The 19,834-nt window shown below is 38.0% G+C and overlaps 1 protein-coding gene across 5 annotated transcripts in view; it reads right to left on the bottom strand.

Moving 5' to 3' along the window:
• Nucleotides 1–19,834, bottom strand: part of LOC306864963 (nuclear receptor coactivator 2) — a 103,836-nt gene that overhangs the window by 33,460 nt on the left and 50,542 nt on the right. For all 5 annotated transcript variants that reach the window (XM_079409282.1, XM_079409281.1, XM_079409285.1 and 2 more), the window contains exons 5-10: nt 13,286–13,389; nt 8,749–8,926; nt 6,672–6,854; nt 2,813–2,914; nt 1,361–1,501; nt 664–811 (exon numbers count right to left, since the gene is read on the bottom strand). In XM_079409282.1, coding sequence (XP_079265408.1) covers nt 664–811; nt 1,361–1,501; nt 2,813–2,914; nt 6,672–6,854; nt 8,749–8,926; nt 13,286–13,389 — 856 coding nt within the window. The remainder of the gene's footprint in view (nt 1–663; nt 812–1,360; nt 1,502–2,812; nt 2,915–6,671; nt 6,855–8,748; nt 8,927–13,285; nt 13,390–19,834) is intronic.

Genomic DNA, 19,834 nt, shown 5'->3' with positions numbered 1-19,834 from the left:
CATTTTTGCGTGAACCACCCTTTTAAAATGTCGGTCTGTTCCTCACAAGTCTATTGTATGGCTTCAGAACACTTGATTCTTCTGCATTATTTGTGAAGCTTGCAGATCCAGATGCACTGTAACTGCATGGAAAAGAACAACTATATTTTTAAAAAAAATTAATACAAAGTCATACGTGTTTGGAACAACATTATAATTTTTGGCAGAACTATTCCTTTAAATTTGGAATCGTTGGTATTCAATTACTCTCTACTTAATTAAACCAGCAATCAAATTCTGAGGAATTATCAAGGATGAAAAAGCTTGTTTGCCAATGTGTAGCTGTGGGAGTCAAGGGAGTTGTGTTATTCTTGGTTTTGACAGAATGTTTAGAGACCAGCATCGGCCTCTGGGAAAACACGGTCGGATGTTCTCAAATGACAGTGAGATTTCAGTATATGGTCATTAACTGGGCTTGTCAGAACTAGAAAGCGTGCGTTTCGACTGACTGCGCTCACACGGAGCCGAATCAAACAGGAAACAGAGAGAAGAGGGTCAAAAATTACTCAAACACTTACTCATGCGATTAGTTCATAAAATACATCATTGCATTTACGTGAAAAACAGATTCAGACATAATCAGAGACAAAACAACTCAAGTGCATGTGGCTGGGTAGTGGGTACCTTTGTAAAATGTGCAGTGACATGTAGAGCTGTGGCTCGTTGGTAGAAGGTGACCGAACCAGTTTGCTCTTGGTGTGAGCAGAGACGATAGTCCCGTCGGACAGGGAAAACCGGTAGATGGGACTGAACGCCTGCCCATGCCTTAGCACTGCAAAACAACACACCCACAAGATCAAAATTTTGAAAATTACATATGTACATTGAGGAGCAAATAAATCTAAATTGTATGCAAAATAATACTAAGGTTTTTAGTCTTTTAGTCACATTCAGCCATTTCTTTACATGTCTTGACAAGATTTCACTTCCAAATATAAACCCATAAAATTCCTATAAAATTGCAAGATTAACCTTTCCAGTAAAGATACCGCATGCATTACTCACATACACATTCCTATGTTTTCACACACCATAATTATTTTGTGTTTTTGCTACAATATGAAAAAAAAAACCTGAATTACAGTAATGTCTACTATGCATCTTTATGACAATATTCATTATAGATCTTGATGACATCATGACACAAGGTGTGTGTAAAACTGGTTTGCAGATGGAAGCCAAAAACAAGGCGTGTTAAAATCATTATGGTATTCAGAATATAGGTAGTCACTGTCAAAAAAAAAGTAATCTTTGTTTGCACAATACAGTAGCCAGAATGACAGCATTTCTTGAGTGGATTAATGTGAGATGCACTCAGTACCTTCTTGCTGATGCCTCTTGGCGAATGACATGTCTCCATCATTCTGGAGGTGAAAGCGCTGAATGCATCTCCTCACCAAGTCTTCCCAGCCTGGTTTCATAGAGGCTCGTAACAGACTGGTGTCCAGGGAGGTGATCTTGCCTACAAACACACAGTACAGCAATAAGCAATATAGCTTGGTTTTGTCTGCTGCAAGTTGTCAGCTGAATTAATTGTAGAGGTTTCATACTTAGGGTTATGGATTTAGAATAAACCCCTACGCAGCATGACTGAGGAATATTGAATGTTACTTTATAAGAACTGTGACCAAAAAAAACTAAAAGTATGACAGAAACTTCTCAGCACTGTAATCGCTCAGTAACAATAAACAGCAAACTGGGAGTTTCCATCAAGTAGCCACATCAGAATGTGACAAAAGGTGTGGTTGGTGTGACAGTAAAAATCTCTCGATGTTCCCATTGGGTTATCTCACTGTCCAGATGCCTATAGTATGATTAACATACTCATAATTCGGCACTCAGACAGAGTTACAGTTGCACTGTGACACGACTCACGTTCCCCCCGTTCATGAATGACCAGAATGGTGCATAAACCTTGTTACTAATCAAATGTAGGGGGCAGATTTTAAACCAGGAGATTTTGAAGAAAATAAAATATACATACATGCAGGTATAAATAGTCTGTTACTCGTTCCAAATTACAAGACAAAATTTGTAGTTAGTAACGTAATACATAACATTACACATTTGAGGTAATATAATCAGACTACTTTTTGATTACTTTTGACATAACTTGTTTAAATGAACTGCAGGGGGTTTGTGAGTTTAATGAAGGCTAATAATTAATGAAATCATAAAAAAGTTAAATTAAAATAAGTCATTTTAAAAGAACATCAGCAAAAATAAAACACTTACTAAAAAATGAAATATTTTATGTTTACCTGCATGTCATGTGACCATTAACCAATGTCAGAGAACCGTGAACATACAAATATTTATTTTAAAATCTGGTGAAAGATGTTCAAATAAAAAAAAGTTTGGGAACGCCTGCATTACATGTAAATCAGAAATAATTTGAATTTGAGCATTTTAATGCATTCGAAAGACAAAATATGCAATCATGTAATCAACAAAAAAGTAACTACGAGTACTTTAAAATGTAATTTAATCTAATTACAAGTACTTAATATTTGTAATCTGATTTTGTAATCCACATTACATGTAATCAGTTACTACACAGCCCTATATTTCAACAATTAAAATTGAACCTCATGATTCATGAGAAAGCCCTGGGTGCCAAGTCATATTCATGTCATTAAACACAGTCTTTACAGGGTAAAGTCAGTATCTGTTGTTTTAAACGAGGGGCTGTGCATTGAGATGTGCGCTAACTGTGATGTGAACACCCTTTGAAGAGTGTAAGCGGAGAGAGGGGTGGCGTTGGCATGGTTACCTTGGAGGTCTTGGCGGGTGGTGAAGCTTTCGTGCGTGGGGAGCATGGGTCTCTCTTTCATGGGTACTCTCCGCGCTACGCAGATCAGACACGACTGGAAATCTACATTCAGAGAGAAAGAGAAAGAGAAAGAGATCAGATCAGTGATAACAGATTATTAAAGCGTTTTGAAGGGTGCTTATTAATGAAGAAGCATTGGTTCTGTGTGTTTGTGTGTGTTGAGGGGGCGGTGCGGAGTGGAGCGTGGGGTGATATGATGGAATGTGACCTTTCGTTTGTGTGCCATTGTGGAGGCTGACCCTGCTGTGCTGCTCCTATGGAGACTAAGTTAGAAAAGTCATCCCTCATCCACCCACAAAAAGATCATAAGAGAATCATAATGTCTCCAACAGTCTGACACATCAGACGCATACATGATAAACAAGACATAATAAGCAAGAACACTGCAAGTAATAACATCCATGATAGGTCCATGGATGCATGAGGATGCATTTTTTTTTTTTACAGGCATTAATATTTTCATATAACTAAGACTCAAAATGAAAATTTGGTAACATTTATAATGTTACAAAAGATCTCTTTTTTAATTTTTTTGTTTTGTTAATTAAAAATCCTGGAAAAATGCATCAAGATTTTTACAGAAATATTAAGGTGCACGACTGTTTTCAACATTGATAACAACAACAACAACAACAACAACAAAAAACTTTTCTTGAGCAGTAAATCAGCATATCGGGAAGTCGTGGCCTAATGGTTAGAGAGTCGGACTCGTAATCCAAAGGCTGCGGGTTCGAGTCTCGGCCCGGCAAGGATTGTAGGTGGGGGGAGTGAATGTCCAGCGCTCTCTCCACCATCAATACCACGACTGAGGTGCCCTTGAGCAAGCCACCGAACCCCCAACTGCTCCCCGGGCGCCCCAGCATAAATGGCTGCCCACTGCTCCGGGTGTGTGTTCACGGTGTGTGTGTGTTCACTGCTATGTGTGTGTGCACTTTGGATGGATTAAATGCAGAGCACTAATTCCGAGTATGGGTCACCATACTTGGCTGTATGTCACGTCACTTTCACTGCCCCTTTCACTTTCATATTCAAATGATTTCTGAAGAATCATGTAACATTAAACCCTGGAGTAATGGCTGCTGAAAATTCAGCTTTGCCATCGCAGGAATATATTACATTTAAAAAAAAACCACTGAAATAGAAACACTTTAGTACTTGCTTCATTTCAAGATGGACATCACGAGGTTAAAACTGGCCATTCGTTCAGTGAGTCAGACACTGATTCAGCAACCGCTCTGACTGATTCAGTGAGTTCATTCAGTGAAGAATCTGTCAGACTGATTCAAAACTGTAACTTCTGTTTAAGAGTTTTTTAAATGACGTCTCTTTATTGTGTCAACTGAGTTCTTGTTTGTGAATCAGACTACAGTTCATGAATGCATTCTGGTGTTGCTAACATGTTCTACTTTTTGAGCTACAGGTCATGATGTGAACAGGCCTTTACATGCAAACATACGGCCCCTTGGGTGGTCTTCACTCCAATCTGTGTAAAGACTCAGCTTCACTGTCTCTGCAATAAACTCTCTGCTCATACACATTCCTCCTCCAGCCGTCTTTCTCTGTCTCCTGCACCAGGGTGAGCTGGCTGGCTGAAAGAGCAGCTGGCACAAAGCTAACACCGATGGGCCATAAAGAGAGACACTCCATCACTCAACACACCAGCAGTACCCAGCAAAAATTAAACATTATGTGTGTGCATGTGAGGGAGAGAGAGAGAGGTAGACCAACATTAAACATCTCTCGTTGCCTCACACTCGCTGTTACACACACACACACACTTAAACCCCAGCCAGGGCCAAAACCAAAGCCAACACAATCTAGCAGAGAAGTGGGTCTCAAATGCACCCTGAACTCTGGGTGACTCCGAGAGGTGGAAGAGGAGGAGAGAAAAGAGCAAATGAATCACAGACTGAAACATTTCTCTGGGCGGGACGCAGATGCACGTTCCACGAGCGCTGCTGTCGCCTTTTCGCTTTATTTTTCAGTTACTGGAAGACTCATTTTTCTCACCTCAGGAACGACTGTCAACACTAAGCGTTGCTTCCACATTAGCAAATGAAACTTAAAGAGACTATGAATACTTACAGTTGTCCTCATATGGATCATACCTTAGGATTTGAGGTGAATATAAAAGACTTTGCAATATTTTCCACCGAATTGATATCCTAATCTAATGTATGGAAGCCCGTTTCTGGCACTGAATAAAAAAATAAAATAAAAAAAAGGTAATTGCAACTCACAATTCTGACATTTTCTTCTTAGAAATGTGATATAAACTTGCAATGGTCAGAATTGTAAGATAAATTCGCAGTTGCAAGATATAAAGTCAGTATTACATGATATAAACACTGAAAAAACTTTATCAGAAACTTGCAATTGAGACTTTTTTCTCGCAAATGTGAATTTGTATATCGCAATTCAGACTTTTTTCTCAGAATTGCGAGATATAAACTCAATTCTTTCTCAGAATTGCGAATTTATATTTCACAATTCTGAGAAAAAAGTCTGAATTGCGATATACAAATTCACATTTGCGAGAAAAAAAGTCTCAATTGCGAGTTTTTATTTCGAAATTGACTATTTCTTGCAATTGCGAGTTTATATCCCACTATTCTAACTTTATAACTCACAATTTTGAGTTTATATCATGCTATTCTGAGAAAAAAAGAACTGCGAGATGTAAACTCGCAATTGCGAAAAAAAGTCAGAATTGTGAGAAAAACACAATTCAGACTTTTTTTCTTGCAAATGCGAGTTTGTATTACCTTTTTTTTATATTTCTTTATTCAGTGGCGAAAACAGGCTTCCATTCCTAATGGCAACAAACAAGACTAGCTAGATTTTTTAGAACACCATTCCTAGCAAGTCAGATCAACACACATTTAAATATTTTTTTTTTTGGGCGACAAATTCATAATAAGTTATGTATAAGTCCATAAAGCACCTTCATTGTACAGTGTGGTAAACTGCAAGGGATTTTTAGTGATATTATGACTTTGATAATCAGGTACATTATTTATACTCGGCACTCATTGTACAAAGCAACAAAGTTACCAAAACATGCATTAAAATACTATATTATTGTAGCCGATAAACCAATGTAATATTGTATTGTCAGGCCCAAGCTCAATTCCATCCCCATTTATGAAGTTTCTTTCATTTAATTTGTCTACTTTCTGTGCCGTCTTAATGCTCCCACAAAATATAAAGCAGCTCAACTGTTTTCAACATTTATAATAATAAAAACAATTATTCTTGAACACAAAAAATTAGCATTGTGTGGCACTAAACCCTGGAGTAATGATGCTGAACATTCAGCTTTGCCATCACAGAAATAAATTACATTTTAAAATGTATTCAAATAGAAAACCGTTATTTTACATTGTAATAATATTCACAATATTACTCATTTGCTGTGGTTTTGATCAAATAAATGAAGCCTTAAAAGACTTCCTTCAAAAACATTTAAAAACTCTTACCAATCCCAAAGTTTTGAATGGTAGTGTATGTTAAATTACTACTGCTTTTTATGGCAACAAGACCACAAAATTACAGCAACAAATGACAACTGTAGATAAAGACAACAATTCTCATCCACTGGATCCAAAAGCCTTTTGGAAAAACTATAGGTTTAAATCTGCTTGTTTGTGGGACGCAAAGTGACGCAAACGCCCGGCTCATTGAAAGGGGAGTAGTCACTTTGCTTGGCCGAAGCCTCCTGCTCTGCTTTGAAGCATTAAATCTAGAGTTTCAGTATGGTTCATGTGGCTTAAGTATGTTTTAAGAAATCGTGGCTCACCCTCTCCCTCCTCCTTGATGGACTTTGGTTCAGACACAGCAAAACACTGCATAGTCTCATATTTCTGCTGTGCCTCGTGATCCTGCGTCTCTTCGGCCTCGCTGTGAGGGTTCACGAGCATGCGGCAGTTGAAGGTGTGGCTGTTCCGCCGAGGATTCTCGCTGGACCACGGCACTCCGTTCACTGTGGGAGGGAGGCGAAGAGACATCACTCACTGTCACTCATTTGAACCAGCATTCCCTAACTTTTCCTTACTGAATAAAGGGGTGTTCACACTGACGGAGATTTACAGCAGCAAGGGACTGGAAGTCATTAATTTTCAATGAGAGTTGGCGATGTGAAACGACATGTGAGAGACTGTTGGCAATGGGACAAAAATTAAAGTTTATATATAAAAAAAAAGTGCACTAACTCAGTGACTTCCAAAGGGAGTGTGCACATGATCCGCCTGCCACTCATGTCGCTTCAGGATATTGCAGCGAACTGGTAACCTTCAGTGATTTAACTGGTGTCAAATAAGTGTATGCAAAAAATAGGATATTTGCAAAAACAATTTGTAAATAAAGCAGCGTCTCTATCCCATGTGCATGTCAACGATCTTATTGTAAACGAATTAATTACTAAAATTAATTAGAACTAATTAAAATAAGTGTTACTTTTTTGATGTTGTAATGGTAATTAATATATTATAACGCAATATTATGGTGAAACCATATCACTCGTCCCTCCACATTTGACTGCAAGCTCACCTTCAATGACCACATCTTAAAATCTGAACAACCACCGATGGAAATAAAGTTCCTGTTGTCGCTTCACATTACCAACTCTCATTGAAAATTATTTACCTTTTTTGACACATCTAGGAATTTATTTGGGAAATGTGTTCCCACCATTTTCTTGGTGTTTTCATGCAGTATTTTTACGTGATATCAAAATATGTGGATGAAAGCTAGCTAGTGTGAACAGTTACTCACCCTCATGTCGTTCTAAACCCGTAAGACCTTCGTTCATCTTTGGAACACAAATTGAGATATGTTTGATGAAATCTGAGAGCTCTCTGACCCTGCATAGTAAGCAACGCAACTGACACGCTCAAGGCCCAGAAAAGTAGTAAGGACATCGTTAAAATAGTCCATTTGAAATCAGTGGTTCAACCGTAATATTTTGTGTGCAAAGAAAACCATAATATCGACTTTATTCAACTATTTCTTCTCTTTTATGTCATTCTCTGCCATGTTGAATAAAGTTAATTTTGTTGTCTTTGCACACAACAAAAATCTTCTTTTAGCTTCCAAATATTACGGTTGAACCACTGATGTCAAATGGACTATTTTAACGATGTCCTTACTACTTTTCTGGGCCTTTTTTTTAGTTGCTTTCTATGCAGGGTCAGAGAGCTCTCAGATTTATTCAAAAATATCTTAATTTGTGTTCTGAAGAGGAACGAAGGTCTTACAGGTTTGGAACGACATGAGGGTGAGTAATTAATAACAGAATTTTAATTTTTGGGTGAACTATTCCTTCTTTTAGGAATTATTCCTAAACTTTTAGATGGTAGCAATTTGGCATGTATTTATTTTTGTAATCATCCAAAGCCATTTAGAGTAAATTTATTAAAGAAACCCAAGTTATGTCAGCCTTAAGAAAATATACAAGAGCCAAATGCTTGAGTGGAACAACAAAAGTGACACAATCAATCCAAACTTATTTGATGTTTACATCTATGTGAAATAGAATTGGATTTCACTATGAATGGGATGCAGAACCAATAGTGTGTTTTCTGGCTGAATGTATCATTTAAACCAATAATAAGCCTGAATCCTTCCTCTCTTTCACCTCTGCAGGTGAGCTTCCCTTCTGCTGCAACTGAGGGAGGAGGAGATTCTGATATTCCTCTCTGTAAATCCCAGTTCTTAATGCTCAATCTGATTAATATAATCGCAGGGTGGAAAATGTAACTGCTCACACTTGAGTATTGAGGAACGAGTCGTTCCTGAAAAGAAGAGACGCTAGAAGCGCAGGCAAAATGAAAATATCTAAATGGGAAGGAAACCATGAATGGAAAATAGAGTCTCACCATGTGACTTGGGCAGGAGGTTTTTGATGAATTCGTTATGGTCTCCTACATGCAGGATGCTGTAAACGCTGGTGTTCATCAGCTCTTCCTGATTATACCGCAGGTACTGCGTCACGTTCTCTGACACAAACACGATGTTCCCCTCCATGTTCACCACAAAGAAGAACCCATCTAAGGCCTGGAGGAGAAAAACACAGCCTATTAGTACTATGAGCACAGATGTGCAGCTAACACCAATATTATTATTATATGAAGAGCACAAAGGCTAAAGTTCATCTAAAAGCGTAACCATTCAAGAGGTAAGATTCGATAAGCAGCAGACACAAAACAAAAAGCTGTCCAGAAAATCTAGGAATTCTTGTAGACAGATCAAATGAAGTCAAAGGGATTACGGCATGAGTCTAAATTCATGGCCATGGACTGATCGAGTGGTTTTTGAGCAACAACACGTTGAACGTAATGATCTAATAGTGTTTTCGCTTCTCAATTCAGGTAAGCCATAATGAAGTAATTAGCTGCAGGAAAACAAGAAGATCTCATCAGTTGCAGTTAGGAGGTTATTTTAACAGGCTTCCTCTCAAAGCGATACCATCAGGCAGAGAGACAGGGGAAGTGGAGCAACTGTTTTTCCTCATTTTAAATGCAGATTACAGGCTACGGCTTTATTAGAGTGCATGCTTATGTCGCATCTCCTGAAGGGTGCAGTGAAGGTCTCTTAAAATAGGGATACGTTATAAATATATATTGAAAACTGAATATTGGTTATTGGCCAATATTAGAGCTTTTTTTATGTATTGGCATTGTCGATATTAGATATACACTACTGCTCAAAAGTCGGTAAGATTTTTTTAAGGTTTTTGAAAGACTCAACAAGGTTGCATTTATTTGATCAAAAACACAGTAAAAACAGCAATACTTGGAAATATCATTACAATTTAAAATACATGCTTTCTATTTATATTCTACTAAAATGTATTCCTGTGATAGTAAAGCTGAATTTTCAGCATCATTACTCCTGGCTTTGCCGTCACATGATTCTTCAGAATTCATAATATGCTGATTTGGTGCTCAAAAAGCATTTCTTATCAATGTTGAAAACAGTTGTGCTGATAAATACTTGTGATGCTTTTTTTTTTTTTTCAGGATTCTCTGATGAAGTGAAAGTTCAAATGACAGTGCTTATTTGAAATAGAAATGGTAAAAGTCTTTACTTTCACTTCTGATCAACTTCATGCATCCTTAAGGAATAAAAGAAGATGAATACTATGAGATGAATAAGAAATTAATAAAAATTAATAAAACAAACTATAATTTGACGCTAACTTAAAGTTAAATCTAATAAACTGTTAAATGCAATCGTTGAATGTCAAAATGAACATTCATTTTTCATACCAAATATTATACTTGTACATACGCTGTGATGCCTAAATTAACCTGCAGCATTTTAAATGACACATTTAAATTCAGCATTTTATTTTCAACTGATTTTGAAAAAACAGTAAAGAATTTTAACATCAGATATTCATCAGCCATCAGACAAAATTAATTATCTCCTTAAAAATATCGGCACATCCCAAGTAGATGTTGACCAATACTAGATTTTGCTAACATTTTGACACCTGAGATAGAAAAACTGATTAGAGTTTGATGAGAGGTTTTAAAATGAATAATATTAAAACCGTAAAAGTGAACATTAACCACTTGAACATATACAAAACATTTTAATGTAATAAAAAAACAGTTATGTAATAAAAACAATATACCAGTAAAACAGATATATCAATCTACCACTAATCCAGAGTCTTCAGTTACACACATTTATAGTTATCAGAATTTGCGGTGAAAGCGTCCATGCAATCTTTAATGCATTCGTTTTATACGACGATTAACTTTCTTGCCTGCTTGTGCCGGCAATAAATGAGCTCCTGTGAATCTCAGCGCTTCATAGTGTGTGACAGAAATGATATTGACGAGTCTTAATTGAAAGAACACAGCCTTAAGTCAAGCATTACCTATCAAGATGGTGTCAATTAGGCCTCTGAATGCAGCCGGGCCCCTGAGGGCCTATAGCGATCGCTATAAAAGCTGCCGTTTGCTTTAGAATGTGGAGCAGCAGCTCGGAAATCATTCTTTAATCTGCGGCGGAGCGTAATAAGCTCTAAATCTTTTTATCAGCAAAACAAACAGCGCCTCTTCCTAACGCAGAGAATTATTTCACAAACACTCAGCAGTGGAAAAAATAAAACACTCAAGAGAAGCTAAGAACAAACGTACATACTCCAGAGAGCAGATAAAGCGAGGGATGGAAAAAGAGAGGGAGCGAACGAAAAAAAAACCAAAAGCCCCTGTTTGTGCACTGCTCTAGATGTGGCCATCTGGTGGGCACATTCAGCAAACATCGCAGAGTAAACACGGAGGAATGCCAAATCCACCTTTATTTAGCCAAACTTATGCAACGTGTATTGCAACATGAATGGAGCTGGGTGGGCCCGGGTCGGCCTTGCTGTCCCGCTGTGGGAGGTTGCATAACTTCCTATACAAAGGAGAGGCTGGGTCCAAACTCATAGCGAGGTGTGGACACTGAAAACGGACACACGCTGCCTCTGAAGAACACAAAGCTGCTTTAGCGGATCCTATGGCTGCTCACACTTCAGCTTCCATCGCCAAACAATGGGGTTTTTCACTGGGGCAGGGGGCCATGCAGAACTGCGAAAGCTTTACACAAGGCCTGTTTGTGTGCACGAGTGCGTGCGCCTGGGCGACACTGGAGGGGCTGTTATGGGTGTCGGGTGGAAAAGGCCAATCGGGTGAGTTTCCCCCTCTCTGGCCTTTTGTCACAAGTGGTTTTTAATTAGGTGCATTATAGCATGCGGGTGTGAATTGTCCATTCCTTCGGCCGTTTCAAACAGGAAGATCAAGCGCACAAGCACGCAGGCTATATTTGGCATCCGCTTTGTGTTGATTCAGTGACGGAGGACCTCGGAGGCTATAAATACTCCAAAGAGGAGAGGGTGTGAGAGAAAGATGGAGCGACTGGATGGGTGGATTCATTCAGAGCTGGGCGTACTGCCTGCTCGGCCGACTGACCGACGGAAGTTGTTCATTTGCACTGGAGAGAGTTGAGCTGTTATTTAATGGGATAGTTCACCCAAAAATAAAAATGTATTTTTAAAAACCCTTTTCTCAACCTCAACCCATTAGCAAACAGAATTGGAAAAATAATGACTGGATTGTGATGCCTTTGGTTGGAAAAACAGACAGGTATGCCCCAACTCATGCCACTGATTGAGCCAACATTACATAATGTGACAATTTTGCACACAATGAAAGAAAAACTGCTATATAAGAGCATATCTGAGGTTGGAAGTGAAGTTATACAGAATATTTTAATGTTTTAAGGTATTTTAACTGTTTCAACATTTACTTGATTAACGTTAACAATTGTTGTCGGCATTTGAAATAAAGCAGAAATATATATATATATATATATATATATATATATATATATATATATATATATATATATATATATATATATAAGACAAATGATAAAAGCACAATTTACTAAAATATAGTTTAGTAAAAAAAAAAAGTTAATTACAAATAAATAACAAATAGTGTATAAATAACGCTAAAATAACACTGCTTTATAGTCTATGGTCAGACTGCAGGCAAAAGTGGCCCTAATTTTTGTGCTCATATACAACTCAGATCTGTTTTTTTTCTTAACAGTTTGAACACCAAAAACCGCAAGGAATCAGATTTATTAACACTATGATTTAACACCATTTTGGCCACTTCCATATCCTAAATACACGTCAGACGTTTTGCAATGCAAACTCAATCTAAAGTGGTCATATCGTAATTCATGCGATTTTCACGTCACTCTAGATCGACATTCATCACAGTTGACAAGGAGTCAATCCACAGATTTTACTTACAAGTAGTTCTTTCGTCAGTTGGTTAATATGGAAGACAGCTGTGACGGTAGTCAGTGGAGGTACAGTGAAGTGTAAGTATTACAGTGACAGCTCTATACAAACAAAACTTGAACGAAAACTATGATAACTAGTCCCAATTCCTCGTCTTTATCCTCCTTATTGCCTGTGCACAAATTTTCAGGTTTCCCTTTGCACATGCAGGTCAGTTTTGGGACTGTGATCAGTTCACACTTGAATCTGATATCGGCCACATTTTTAAAAAAAATTATTTGAACAGTAAAATCAGTAATAATCTTGCAGTGAGAACATAGCCAGAGACACATCATTTCACTCTAGCATGTTTTCCATGCCAAAAATTGCATACATCTTCTCAGCTGTCAGCTCATAAGCTCTATATTTCAGTAACAAGATGGAGGAATTTGGAGATTTAAACATCAACTGGCAGCCAAATTCTTAACACCACTCTTTTTTTTATAACGGATACAAGAAGGCATTCACTATCACTCTGTCTCCCATACATGGTTCATGCTTGACTCTTCCTCGTACGTGCTCAGTAGAGCCAGTGTAACCTAGTAAACAGAGCACAACAGACCCACCTCCAGCATCATTGGTCCAAGGGCATCTTTGTCAATAACACTTTGGCCTGTCGACGACACATCAGCCTTCTGCACTTCATCCTCATTGGCTGCAGCGGCTTTTTCTGCAGAGGGAGAGAGAGATGCAGAAAAAGACAGAAGAAATGAGATACGAACACATTACAGAACATCAACACCACTGTCAACAATAACTTTGATATGTTATGATAAAAACCAAAGGGTGAATAAAATGTACATCGTTTATGATCATATATTGGGAAAGGGGAGATCATATACAACTGTCTGTTATTATGATGCACATGAAAAAAAAAAAAAAATGCTAAAAATGTTTTTGCATGTCAAAATAAATTTTCCACTTTGCAGGAAAAATGACAATTTTGTGTCAAAACAAGTCCAAAATATTATTAATTTTGGTGAATTGCAAGTGTATAAAATCAAATAAATTATTTGACTAAAGATTTGCCATGACTCAAGTGACTCAACACTGAGTTTCATGCAGAAAAACACTATTACATTGGTCTTAGGATACATTGGGAAACACAAAAGCAAGAAAATGGGGGGAAATCTACCCAGAATGTCTGATTTATGGACATATTCACATAAATGTGAAAAATGTGCAGTAAAATTAGAATTCGGAATTCAACAGTATATTATTAAAAGTTTTCTCCCTCTGAATTATTTAAATATGTACATTGCTCAAATTGTTTCCCCAACGATTCAACTAACCACTTGCTCACCCTTTCTAAGAAGGTCATATTTCTATCGCCTTTAGTTATAGATGCCTTCTTCTAATTTGAGTTGATAGCAGACATTCTAGAATATAATTAGGCACATTTGTTTTACCCTCATTCTCATTTCTCCTTGAATAAAGGACAAGTTAAGCAAAAACTGGCACTGCTTACCCTTTCTCCCCTAATAAGTGAATACGGTTAATTTGGTCAGAAACTCAGTCCTCGGTTGGAAACATCAACATTTCCATAAAAGAACCTAAACCCCTTCATTAGATCCTGCAGAGTTCAAGTGTTTTATTTTCAAATTACATTAAAGACACTTCATGTGGTCCTGCTAGCTTGAGCGTATTAGCATTTCTTTAAAGGGCAGTTCTGCTCTGCAGTTCTCTCTGCATTTCATACTGCACACACGCACCTTTTTAAAGCTCTTTCATTCTGCCGTGCGCTTGTTGAGACATGTTGTTATGGCACACATCCGGACCTTAGCAACGCGTGAGACAGAAGTTGTCAGGCTAAATGGGTGCATGTGAAGCCTCACATAACAGCCATGCAGCCAACAGCCCGGACATGAATGGAACCGTCAATACACACATGCGCTTACACACAGACTCCAAACAAACCATTATATAAAGAATGGAGAACGTCATTCTCTCCAACAAAGTGACAAGATTTCTAAACAACATCGCCTGCAAAACAATGCACTTGTGATGGAGCTAAATCTAGAAGGAAAATTGGTGAATCTCTGGTGAGCCAAAATTACGAAAACTGAAAAAATTTAACATTAACATAAATGAACAAATTAATAAAACTTATAAAAATTTAAATAAGTGAATACAAAATAAATTGAAATAAGTGAATATAAAATAAAAGCTAATTAAGCTAATTACTACAGACAACACTAAAATAACACTAACAATTTCTGCCATCAGTGAAACATCCTCAATCCTACAATTCCCTAGACCAATTAAACTTCCTGTCTGTTCCCATCCATTAAAGAGAGTGGTCGAGATCATCAGTGGATGCAGTGGTCTTGCAGAGGACACGATAGAGAGGCAAACTGTGCTGGCATGATGGGTAGCCATATGGCAAAGCGAGAGGGCCATCCATCAGCCTCCCCCTCAGACCGTTCTGGGATGCCCTAAACGCTGCTCTTCCCGTATATGTGTATATGTGTGTGTGTCTGGGAGAGATACGCATGCGTACACCCTTGATGATGAGTGGATGTGAGCGTGTTGCGTGTCAGCAGGTCTTTGCGGTGCCCAGCAGGAACTGGTAAACCAGCACAGCTGCACCAGAGGTCCGGTGATAACTCATTCCCTCTCTCATTTCAAACTCGGCTCCAAAACGGTTTCCTTTCCGTTAGCCAATCCCCATCAAACAGGAAAAAGGCAGTGAATCAGGCCATATCATTCACTTCAACAGCAGATGGAGTTTCTTGAGGCCTTTAGGATCTGCCCTATCAGTCACAATTCAAAGCCCCGCCCATGACTCTGCTCTCGGCCAATCAGTGCACAGCTTGATCATGGATACTAGGTCATGACTCTCCATGGGAGAATTCCATATCTCATCATCTACTGGGTGTTGTTCAGTCTCTAAGTTTATAAGCGCTGATACAAATTAATGAACAAATTAAACGTGTAGTTAAACATAATCCAGTTTTCAAACTCCAGTTTGGGGTTTTAAATGTGTAGCAGATGAACTACAGACTAAAAATACCCTTTACAGGTAAATGTCCAACCGATTGTGTTTTCTATGCAAAGTGAAAGGAAACGGTTTACTGCCGCAGTTTAATAATTGTGCTTGCTAGCATCTCGTCAGTATCAGTATTGCCCAGCCTCCACAGTTTAAAAAGGGACCATTCAAATATTATGTTTTGTGGAACCCAAAAAAGATTTTAGGTAGACTGACAGTTTAGTTGACTATTTACTTTCACTGTGTGGAAAAAAACATAATTGGAAGTGAACAGTGACTGAAGGTTTGGTCACATTGACAGTTTTTTAGCTAATTTTTGCAATCAGAATCCTGTCACATCAACAGGAATTCACACAATCTAGAAACTTGCATGAGAGCGAAATATTCCCCACACAGATTTAACACAAATTCAAGTTGGTCGCTACACTACTGGCAACCTAGACAGTGGGCAATTTTTGCCTGCAAAATTTCACCAAATTCCACAATTATGACCACATTTTGAGGCTATCAGTTCATAATATTCTGCCTAACATCTCCTTTTGTGTAAGAAAAAGTCAGACAGGTTTGGAAAATAATGGCAACATTTTTAGGTGAACTATCCCTTTAAATGCTAGCATTAATCATTACCGGTTTAATGAGCATTAAAGGGATAGTTCACCCAAAAATTAAAATTCTGTCATTAAAGCTGCAGTCCGTAACTTTAGTGTTCAAAACTTCAAACCGTGTTTTTGGTTGGTCTTGAATCACTACGGTACACCTATAGTAAGTGTTTATATTCTGACTATTTTAGACTGGTTCAGGTAGGTACCGCTGCGGAGTAGCCCAGTACCTGCGTGATTCGTCATAGACATTAACAGAGAGTAGTAGTTCCGGCTACAATCTTCTTCCGCAAGATGCACGCAGTTCTGTTTATTAACCGCTAGAGCGCCAAAAGTTACGGACTGCAGCTTTAATCACTCACCATCATGTCGTTCCAAACCCGTAAGACCTTCGTTCATCTTCAGAGCACAAATTAAGATTTTTTTTATGAAATCCGAGAGCTTTCTGACCCAGCATAGACTGTGGTTAAAATAGTACTTTAAAATAGTCTGTGTGACATCAGTGGTTCAACCTTAATTTCATGAAGCTACAAGAATACATTTTGTGTGCAAAAAGAAATAAAAAATAATAACTTTATGCAACAATTTCTTCTCGTCGCACACAAAAAGTATTCTTGGTGCTTCATAATATTATGGTTGAACCACTGATGTCACATGGACTATTTTAACAATGACTACGTTTACATGCGCACGAATAATGTGATTATTTCCAATAATCAGAGTAAGGACTTAATCGCATTATGATGTTTACATGTCAAGAGCAAAGCTCTTCACTCCCGTTTACATGCAATTTCCAATATTCTTATTATTCTTTTTTTTTTTTTTACTGCTATTATTCACATACCCCACTGCACAGCACAAATGATGGACTCAGAAAGAGCAGGTGTGTTACTGGCCGCTGTTTTAATTTATTTACGTCTAATGCAAAACACTTGTATGGTAGTAGTCCACGCTTTTTTGGCACCATAAAAATGTGATGGCAATTAGTTTGCCTACACTGCCGTTTCTGGATGAGGGTAAGGAAAGGAGACTGGTGGCAGTGAGTTGTGTTTTCCCCTAATGCGATGCATTCTTCCCTTCCATCGTTTTTAATCCGTGTATTATTACAGGTGCGTGTCACGTCATTCATGTATGTCAAAAGCACTTGCGCACTTTGGTCAGAGCGGCAATACTGCGATTAAGGTGTTTACATGCCTGTATATTTTGATTAAAATCGGCATTCGCCACCTACAGTGCCCTCCAAAAGTATTGGAACAGTAGAGAGAAAATTGCTCTGTTGGCTGTGGAGTCAAGACATTTACAAATATGATTAAAAGATGAATATGAGACAAAACTACAGAATGTCACATTTTATTATTGGGCGATTCAACACATAGATGTTTTACCAGCTAAGAAATTCAGCACTTTTAGAGTTTCATCCCCCTATCTGATGTGCGCATAAGTATTGGAACAGTTTCCTCACAGATCTTTCTAAGTGATCAGCTGTGTCCTGTTGCATTAATTCTTCAGATATTAAAAGCAGGGAATGTGTCGTATCAGTTATATCCATTACTTCTGTATTCTGAATCTTGCATTCAATGATGACACACACAAACCAGGATGAAGATGAGGGAGCTGACTTTGAGAGAAAAGCAAGCAATTTGGATGCTAAAAGAAAAGAGGAAGTCAATTAGAGCTATAGCAAAAATAAAGGGCATGGAGAAATCAAGAGTTTGGAAACCACCAGCGACACCAGCAACCAACAACGACCTGATTGGCTGAGAAAACAACAGTAGTTGATGACAGACAAATCATAAAAGCTGTGAAAATGAACCCTAAAAGACGTGTCTGTAAAATCACCAACAACTTCCAGAAAGCTGGGGTGATGCTCTGACAATCTACTGTCCTCAGGAGACTTTGACACAGAATTACAGATGCTACACAGCAAGATGCAAACCTCTGACCAGCAAATGTGGAGAAAAAAAGGGAACTGCAAATGATCCCAAGCATACAGCCTCATCTGTAAATTATGTTGGAGGTGGTGTCATGGCATGGGCATGTATGGCTGCCTCTGGAACAGGCCCTCTCAACTTTACTGATGACTTAATATATGATGACAGTAGCAGAATGAATTTGGAAGAATGAATCTTCCTACCAATATTCAAGAAAATGCCACCAGATTCATTGGGAAGTGCTTCATATTGCATCAGGACAGTGACCCAAAACACCCTGCCAGTTCAGTCAAGGAATTTATAAGGGTAAATAAAAAGTCTTAGATTGCCCAAGTCAATCTCCAGATTTAAATCTGGTTGAACATGAATTTCACCAGCTGAAGAGGAGAGTAAAGGCAGAAACTCCCCAAAACAAGCAACAATTGGAATTGGCTGCATTAAAGGCTGGGAAAAGTATTTCAAAGGATGAGACCAAGAGTCTGGTGATGTCTATGGGTCACAGACTCACTGCTGTGATTGGGCGCAAGGAATCTGCAACTAAATAATAGCTTTTAATCTTTTATATCTGCCTTATGTTCAGCTGTCCCAATACTTATGCTCACATCAATGAGTGGGATGAACTCTAAAAGTGCTGTTATTTTTATTTGGAAAAACATGTATGTGTTGAAACGGCTAATAATAAAATGTGACATTCTGTAGTTTTGTCTCATATTCATCTTTTAATCATATTTGCAAATGTCTTGACTCCACAGCCAACAGAGCAATTTTTTCTTTACCGTTCAAATATTTATGGAGGGCACTGTATGTTAATACAATTATGCTTGCTGCGATTATGAGCTTAATCGCATTATTTAGATCGAAGTATACATGAGGTAAAGTTTAATCGCAATATTGCCAAAATCTGATTATAATCACATTAAGAGGGTACATGTAAATGCACTCATTCTCCTTACATTGTCCTTTTCTGGACCCTGAACACAGTTGCATTACTGTCTATGCATGGTCATAAAGCTCTCGGCTTTCATCAAAAATATCTTAATTTGTGTTCCGAAGAGGAATGAAGGTCTTATGGGTTTGGAACTACATGAGGGTGAGTAATTATTGACAGAATTTTCATTTTTAGGAGAACTATCCCTTTAAAACAATAATTCATGAAATTCCTTTTGTAAAGCTTATGTGACTTAAATTAGTCTTATTATATTTTACCCAGCACATACTAAAATCCCTAAAAACCTCAATGAAATTGACTATTTAAATGTTTCATATTTAACCACAGGAACTAAGGAAAAAATCTCTTTAAAAAAACATTTGTTGCTCTGGGTCTGAATAAAATGTGAGAAACATAATTGTGAGCTTTTACCACTACACTGTATTTTCAGCAGAAAGCAGCTTCTGCTTTAAAGGGCTTCCTGTGTGTGTCAATAATGTTGTGCTTCCTTTACAAGGAAAGCCGACTGCTGTGCTCTATACTTGAGGCCTTGTTTACAGGCAAAACAGGCCCAATTGTGTGTTTGGAGGCAGTTTGAGACTGTACAAGCACAGTTAGAGCAATGTGTGATGTTGTGGCCATGTGGCAATGAGCGTAGTGGAGGGGAG

This window comes from Barbus barbus (assembly GCF_936440315.1).
Source record: "Barbus barbus genome assembly, chromosome: 46".
Taxonomy (NCBI): domain Eukaryota; kingdom Metazoa; phylum Chordata; class Actinopteri; order Cypriniformes; family Cyprinidae; genus Barbus; species Barbus barbus.
The sequence above is the reverse complement of the archived record's forward strand: the minus strand, read 5'-3'. Positions and strand labels throughout refer to the sequence as shown.